At 37.4% G+C, this 9,016-nt stretch overlaps 1 protein-coding gene across 1 annotated transcript; it reads right to left on the minus strand.

Moving 5' to 3' along the window:
* Positions 1 to 76: 76 nt before the first annotated feature.
* On the minus strand, positions 77 to 8,851 carry LOC575289 (ADP-ribosylation factor-like protein 1). The gene is made up of 6 exons (XM_775701.5): positions 8,723 to 8,851; positions 6,263 to 6,400; positions 4,909 to 4,990; positions 3,755 to 3,866; positions 2,991 to 3,169; positions 77 to 723 (listed from the first exon to the last, which is right to left on the minus strand). The coding sequence occupies exons 1-6, from the start codon at positions 8,724 to 8,726 to the stop codon at positions 693 to 695; spliced, it is 546 nt and encodes a 181-aa protein (XP_780794.3). The 5' UTR covers positions 8,727 to 8,851; the 3' UTR covers positions 77 to 692.
* Between the last annotated feature and the right edge of the window lie 165 nt (positions 8,852 to 9,016).

A 9,016-nucleotide genomic window follows, 5' to 3' on the forward strand; every position in this document is an offset into this window, starting at 1 on the left:
CCACGAGCTGAATTGAATACGGCTCCTAGTAATTCAGACCCTAGTGCACACCAATCACTGTTCAAAAGATCATATATAGAAAAAAGGCAAATGTTGATTGGATAGATGAATTTCTCTCTTTAAAGATGTTTTTTCCTTTCGCAGACCTTAAAACGTGACTCTCCTTGAATCGGGTGGTACACGTATATGGAAGAGGTTTATTTATAAGAACCCTCCCGCTAAATTTAAAAAAATGGAAACTGGCTTTCAACTCATACATTTTCAATGTTTAATTACAATTATTTATTTTCTAGACTCAAAAAATGTTTGTACATAATTCAAAATGTATTCAACCGTTAGTGATTTGAGAATAGCTCCCTCTACGACAATATGAAAACAGCGCTAGATTGTCTTTTCTCATAAAGAACTAGGTGTCAAAACCTGTGACTGTCAAATGCCACACACGGTATCTGAAGGATATATTTTAAACACTCGCAAAGTTTCATGGAGTTTGCACAAGTCTGTAAAGGGGATTTTAAATCTTCTTTTCTCTCACGACAGAAATCTCTCTCCCTCCGCCTCTAATCTTTCTTTCTCTCTTCAATGGCCGTGTAAGAAGTGGTGGTATAATTCGTCATCGTCGATGAAGCCTCCGGAGAGAAAATAAGGGGCTGTGGGGGAAGGGAGGGAGGGGGCAGCGGTGGCAGCCTGTGTTATGAAGATGACTTCAACTCTTTTACAAGCCTGGAGTGAGAGATAGCAAAAAGGAGAAAACATGGGGATAAAGTCAATTCAATGCAATTCAATAATGATAACATTTTTCCCCTCCATAACATGATTTACAAAGCTTGCTTTAGTAAGTTGCGCAGGTTCACAATAATCTTTGGATCGCAACATACCCCTGTAGATTGCGTCAATGAATTCACATTCATCCTTTCATATGTAACACATTGATTGTCAAGTGTCTGCTAAAATAGTTTACCTAACTGGATATTCTACTCCTTTTTTATATACAGCTGTAGTTGTTTACGACAGATGTCATAAGTCAGGTGGTTCAATCATGTGACTGTGAATGCAAGAGTTCATTCATTTACAAGCCAGGGGGTGTTTCACAAAGATTCTAAGTTGAACTTATCTCTAAGTTGGACTTAACAATTATGGAAAGCCGTTAGCATCATTGAAAATGTTTTGTAAATATCATTTTAAAAGGCATAAAATGTTGATTCAAATCATTCATTTTTTCTATTATCTTGGGACATTTGATGTTCTTGATGTGGAATTTATGACAAGTCTAAAATACTTGATTTTTTGCTTTTGAACATATTTTATTTTAAGGCTACAAATGGCTCTCCATAATGTTCAAGTCCAACTTAGATATAAGTTCAACTTAGGATCTTTGTGAAACACCCACCTGGGGTGAGAGGATACGAGATGACATTGAGATAGAGGAGAGACAGAAGAAACAAACATAGATGGAGCAAAACGAGCGACAGAAGGATAAAACAAGATGATAATTATACTTAAATTGAAATCTTCACTTCAATAAGGCCTAAAAAAAAAAATTGATGACTTGGCGTAACGGGTCACTGAAAATTAGGGTAGGTAGGGCGATTTTTTTGGTTTTTGTTGTTGTTGTTGTTGTTGTTGTTGCTTATATTTGCATACATGAAATTAGCCATTCATACACATACATACATACAGTGGCGTAGATAGGTCCTCAGACCTTGGGGATGATCTGATGAGAGGGGTAGACCACAATATGTTCAAATAACTCCACGCACACACACACACACATATATGGACACACACACTGTGTGAGCAAAGTGAGCAAGAAATTGTTGAAATCTTGATCACCTTGGGACCTGGGGGATGCATACATACACCTGCCCCCCCCCCCCCCCCTGCATACATACATGTACAGTACATGTACATACACCCTCATGCACATAAAATGCAAACATACGAACGTATTAATAGGTTTCCAACAGACCCCAGCCTGAGATATCTCAGACACTGTCTTCAACATAATAAACAGGTGAATATGTAGGTTTAGAAGGGGCTGTTCACAAATATTAGTATTTTCACAATGTATTGACTAGCATTTTTATAACTTGTCTAGAGGTTAACATGTTAACATGTATCCAAAATCTTGAAGAATGAGAGTTGAAAAGAGTAGCCAATTACAACTTGTGAAAATATTTACAATTGTGAATGACTCTGTAATAACAAACAGTTAAAAAATGTCTCCAGTATTTCAGAATCCTTTTTCAAAAAAAAAAAAAAAAAAAAAAAAAAAAAAGCGTAGGGTCGGCGATAAAAATAGGGTCGGGCGGGTTACGCCAAGTCATCAATTTTTTTTTTAGGCCTAATGGCTTTCAAATAAAGAATTATATAGAACAAATAGCCAAATCATGCATGTTTCAAGTGACATAGTCTCGAGGGTGCAACAAAGCTGGTTTTTGTGAACTTTTTTTCATCCTTTTAAAGCAGGACTGCACTACCAGACCTGCCGACCTCTGGGGTTCAAAAACTGTTTTCTTTAATCCCAAAAGTTATATCTTACTGATAAAAGTTGTATTCTTATAAATAAACACGGACTGTTACGAGGATCAATGCCTCTGGCAGTTTTTACATACAGGAAGAATTTTTTGTATGGATCATTGGTTGAATATGCATGATTTTGTCACGACTGTTGTGTTCGATGAAACAATGAACATCCCCCAATTGCTGATGTGAGATGCTTGTAGGATAGTTTACAGGATAGAATGGGCATTTCGTTTTTTGTTGTTGTTGAAAATCGTATTTTACTGAGGAAAATCATACTGTCGTGTTTGCTTCTAAAAATTGTACAAAATACAACTAAATCGTACTGGTTGGCAGGTCTGCACTACTGATAACCAATAAGAAGCAAGGATTTCAGTAGCTTGTAACAAAAATTGTCATTTGTCACTGATGACAAGTTTTGTGAAACGCCTCCCTGGTGAGGCGCTGTATGAAAGACTAAAACTCACCACTGCATTGCTTCATCCAAGCCCTCTCCTTTGAGAGCTGACGTCTTGAAGATCTGATACTTCCTACTCCTGAGGGCGGGTAGTCCGAGGGCGGTGGCCACCTCAGAGGGCGACATTGCACCGTCCATGTCCTGTTTGTTCGCAAAGACGAGCAGCATTGCCTTCTTCAGCTCCTCCTCCTGAAGACAAAAAATACAAGATAGTTTAGGAAACTTTTCATTCATACATATAATTATTGCGAATATGCTTCTATTCCGTCATCAATAATATAATAATAATATTCAGTTCATGTATCTATAGCGCATATCACATCATATAACGTCCCAATGCATTTCCAAAGAGCATTGGAACTTATTACCCTAGCATTAGCTCCGGCAGCCGTTATCAGCGCAAAGTGCATTACAAGGAATAATCCTACCAGGTACCCATTTACCTCACCTGGGTTGAGTGTGGCAAATGTAGATTAATGTCTTCCTAAAGGACATTAGTGCCACGGCGGGACTTGAACCATGGACCTTGTGATCCACAGTCCGGCGACGTATCCACTCTACCATGACACAAGCTACATCAGTAACTAAGAAAGTGAAAGTTTATAAAACTTCTGTACAGAGCGAATTGAAGAGGAGCTCCCAAGATTTCTTATTTTTAATGGGCTTGTGTTAAAAATTTCACTGACCCGTTCCTCTCATTTCGCTGCTTCTATTAATACCAACTTAATATCAGGGTGGACTTCCCCTTTAAAACCGACGATATGGGATACATACCTCTAACATGGTGACCAGTTCTGACTTTGAGATGCCTATCCTGTCTCGGTCACAGCTGTCTACTACATAGATGATAGCATCCGTATTGGAGTAGTAACATCTCCAATATGGCCTGGTGGTATGAGGAAGAGAAAGAGAGAGAGAGAGAGAGCAAGAGTGGGGAGGGGGTTGAGAGTGAGAGGGAGGGAGGGAGAGAGAGCGAGCGAGAGGGAGTGGTGAGGGGGTTGAGAGTGAGAGAGAGAGAGAGAGAGAGAGAGAGAGATTGAGATTGAATGGGGAGGGGGTTGAGAGAGTGAGAAAAAGAACGGGGGGGGGGGGGGGGTTGAGAGAGAGAGAGAGAGAGAGAGAGAGAGGGGAGAGAGAGGGGGAGAGAGAGAAATCCATCATTCAATCTAATATTTTCTTCATCACACATACCGGTACTGATACCGGTTGTCAAAATTAAGTTATATGATGTCAAATCTACTTCAGAATTACTGATAACCTTACTTATATTGATATAAACAAAAACAAGAAATTACTAATAATAACAACAAAAACAATTGTCATCATTATAATCATAACAACAACAAAAATAGTGAAAGTAATATTAACAAAATGCGCTCTAGATCCAATGGGTAAAGTGTGCATTGAATGCAACAGATTTATGAAGAGTCAAGCATTGCCATCTCCATCCGTTTACAAGTTCAATCATGTTACCTTGAAGTTCTTACTCAATGGTAAGACCTTTAAAAAAAAAATATGCTTCAGATACTAAATTGGTAATATATCAGAAATAAGAAGATTGGAACTGAGTACCAATACTCCATAAAATCAGTGGTTAAGGTGAAGCCAGACTTTTTGAGGTCTGCTTTTACTTCATATCAGCTATAGGTCGACATGTATTATGTAAGATACATGTAGCCTAAGTTGTACCTGTATTCATATATATATATATATATATATACACAAATTGTTAAATGTTAAGATACTGTATTTTAAAGGTACCAGACACGATTAGCATTTAATGCTATTTTCTGGTCCCTATTTGTCATTTGAGATATTTGTTAAACATACATTTTTTATTGTTGTTATTGTTATGTATTTGAGCATTTGGATAATAAAACCTCAACTCAACCTGAAGGAGAGAGAAATAAAGAAATCCTCCTACTTACCTAATACTCGTTTGACCACCAAGATCCCAGACCTGGAACTTGAGATTTTGGTATGTGACTGTTTCAACATTGAATCCAATAGCTGCCACAGAGAGAGAGGTGAAAAAGTGTAATTTAATGCAAAAACTTCAAACACAAATTAATACAAAGTTAAATTTAATACTGTCACAACCTGGACTATTGCTGAATAAACCATACTCATATAAACATATGCTAAGGTTTTACAGAAAAAGCGTGACATAAAATTGTTAGATCTGGACATTGGATACTGGGAGAAGGTAGCGGATGGTAATTGGATGGGCCTTCTTCAACATCAACTCAGTAAGGCGAGGAAAAGACCAGAAAAAAAGCCAGGAGAAACTGAGGCCCATAACTGAGGCAAATAATACTTATTGTCGGTTGGTTGACAAAACCTCGTACATCAATTTTTTGAGATTTTGATTTTTTTGCATAATTTTGTACCTAATGGCCTACAACACCACCTGATAAATCCATGGAACGCCTCCTTCTCGGTTTTTTCACAAATTCCACACAAACACCCTTAAACTAAACCTTGTAACTTTAACCCCCTTTGAAGCTGCACTGTCAAAACCTCCTAACATAAGATACGTAATTCCTTTTCCTCGTAACTCACACACGGCCTATCAGTACCGAAGTTAGTGTATTCAAATCCTCGTAACTTATTCAACCAAATCCTCGTAACTCATTCAGAGTTGAAAGTAAGAACTCGTATCTCAATTTGAATACAAACTAAAAACTTGTATCTCAATGTAGATAAACGCAAAAACCTTGTAACTCACTTTCAAATATAAAAACAATTATTTTACTGTATTTGAACAATGACATTAAAAATTGTATAAATATTCCAGTTTTAAGAAGAAAGGATGGTGTCACAGCACTAAATTTGTTGAGACAGGAAAGTTTTTTCGCTCTCCTGAAAATTCATGATTTTTGAGATACCAGGTTTTGTCACCCCACCGACGTTATATATGTGGCCGGTGCAAAACGCCATTGAACTAGCAACAGAACATTTACTAGAATGCCCTATCCATGGTCTACTCTCACTGACAGAGGCCTTCTATAAAACTATGAACTTAAAACATGGGTGCATGCATTTCAATCTGGCCACCTAATCTGGCTCACCTTGACAAACACGCTGTATTAACACTTAGATAAGGCAAGGTGCTATGCCAGAGCAACTTTCATCGACTTCTCATCGGCATTTAACACTATAGAACCCCTCATCCTACTACAGAAACTTCGACATCTACAAGTTCAGCCATCTCTTAGACCGAAAGCATGTACAGCAAGAGTAAGACCTATTCATTTACTTATTTGAATTACGATGACTTACTTGGAATGGTTGTGACTACTTCTCCAACTTGTAATCTGTAGAGGATAGTTGTCTTCCCCGCACCATCCAAACCGAGGATCAGAATACGTAGCTCCTTCGCGCCAAACAGGCTACCAAATAAAGTTGAAAAGAAACTCCCTGTTGACACAAAAGAGAAACACAATTTATATTGGAGAATTCAACCTGAAAGTTTACACCAAACTTGTAAACTTTTAATGAAAGAAATGGAAGATAGATGAACTACATGTACATGTATGCAAGGGTTTAGAAAGTTGGTCAAATCTTCTGTCAAATGTCCCCCCTAGGAAGACCCATCCATTCAGAAAGTGTCTCTAAACTGCAAATGAAATACGTTTCTAATTTGAAGTTTGAAGGTGAAACTACGGTACATGTAAAGGGTGTTTCTAAACTGAAATTTAAAGTTGTTTCTAAACTGTGTTTATATTTGTTACTAAACTGTAACTGTAAGTTTTTCCTAAACTGAAGCTTCAGGTTATTTCTAACTGAAGCTCGAAGGTGTTACTAAACTGAAGTTGAAAGTTCTTTCAATATACTGAAGCTTAAAGTTGTTTCTAAACTGAAGTTTAAAGTCAGTTCTTATTATTTTTATTAAAAATGTCCAAAGTATGCACTACATGTAGATGAAACTAATGCCGTTAATGTTATTAGTTTTATCTATTGCATCAGTAATGACCGTCACGCAAGGCAACAACAAAGATGAAAAATGTGATGAATTTGGAATTTTTTGTGACATATTTATCATTGACATCATCTGATAGGGGCATGTCCCCTACATGTATATAACGATGAAAGGGAAAACTTCATCATGAGCCTATCAACTCGCACTCGATCAATTACAATTAGTTCCTCCTCATCTCGTGGCCGTCATCATCACAAATCTCATCCTCCTTGGAGTTAACGACGACCCACCCATAACTGCCCAGGCCCTGGATTATCATGCTGCATCCCTAACATTCATCTTAGATATGCACATTAAACGTTCTGTTGTGAACAAAGCAGCTCCTGCATAAGCTATCTTCACGTCTTGCGATCTTTGATATTATATACCCAGTTTTGACCCAGTTTTGTATTGTCTCTACTATCTATTTACTCAATCTGCGAAGGATACACTCCGCAGTTCTCCAAACCTGGATGAAACCAAGAAGAAGAAGAAGAAGAAGAAGAAGACATTGTCTTGACAGTAGGGGCACTGGTCCGAGAATAAGGACCGTCCGCATAAACAAGGATCCTCTTCGTAAACGCAGACTGACGCGTCCGCATTTTCGCAGACGTTTCACATTTCCGACAGTTCACGATTTTTCTTAATGCATTTTACATTGATTTTGTACAGAGACTTTCACATTATGAGCAATAAATCCTTGGAAAGACGGACAACCTATAAAATTTCATTGAATTGAATTCAATTTCAATTTATTGTCCAATATTGGAAATTTGTTTTGCTTACGGTTTAAAAACGTACAAAGAATCAAATAAGTTTACATAGATCTAGACTACATAAATTATATCATATACTTTTTAATCAAAAATCCTTCAGAATATTGCTAGAGGTCTATACAGAAATTGTCTAGATCTATGTTATTATAAACAAAATACGTGAATTATTTTATACATTCGAGGGAACGGGATGGCCCGGAAAGGTGACAACGAATGCGAGCAAAAATAGTTCAGGCTCATTTTTGAACGAAGCATCACTCAATGAAACGACCGGAAGTTTCAACAGGATCACCTCACACTTCCGTATACTGATGCTGATGCTGAACAATAACATTACAGAAATAAAGAAGAACGTAAAACATTTCAGGTAGCATTTTGATTGTATTTAGTCTACGGATAAAGAAAGGAACAAAGGAATTTAAAAAAACGTTGAGCGCAAAAGTAGACGGTGAACTGGGGTTATTATGCAAAATCTGCTATTCAGATCCCCAGCACGCGGTTTGGAAACCCAGAACCAAGAGCCTGCAGAGCACCGATGAAACTGAAAGAAAACGTCCGTGAATTGCGGACAATCCTCATTCTTGGACCAGCCCACGCCGCCCGGCCCCGACTTTGCTTTGTCAAAGATAACGATTGTTTAATAGACCTAGATTCTAGGTCTAATAATATTAATAATAGCAATAAAGAAAACAAAGAATTTAACATAGCATACATAAACTCAAAAGTTCATAAAAGTACAAGCAAGACTTGACGGTCAATTGTGATCATTGTCACATGATCAGATCATACTCAGCTCAGCTCAGTCACAGAATATATCGAAGATATCTTGCGACACAATTTTTAACGTGTGGGACCAGAGGGATAATTTGTAAGAGAGACACCTTCCGAATCCACGACGGGTATTCCTTTCATTGCTCAAATATTTGTTAATATTACATGTCAAGTACACAATTAAATACATACATTCAGCCAAAAAGTGATAAAAAGCAGGTTTTAAAGTCTTACCCATATTTTATGCCGGTGATGGACTCGGCATACGCGTAAACTTCAACGTGTACAATTTCTATTTTCTTTTCGACCAAACGTATGACGTCACGTGACCCCAGATGACCTCGGCCTCCTATTAATGATATGTATATGTACACGCAATCAAAGTTAGCTTAATCATCTTACAAAAATGGTTTTCATTATAATTTTTTGCTGTTAAGGTGTTTGCCATTTGGCTATCGATGTCATGAACAAAATGGAAAGAAAAAGAATATTATACTACTTGATCATCATGCACATTACTTTACTTTA

This window comes from Strongylocentrotus purpuratus, unplaced genomic scaffold, assembly GCF_000002235.5.
Source record: "Strongylocentrotus purpuratus isolate Spur 01 unplaced genomic scaffold, Spur_5.0 spur5_scaffold_18, whole genome shotgun sequence".
Lineage (NCBI taxonomy): Eukaryota > Metazoa > Echinodermata > Echinoidea > Camarodonta > Strongylocentrotidae > Strongylocentrotus > Strongylocentrotus purpuratus.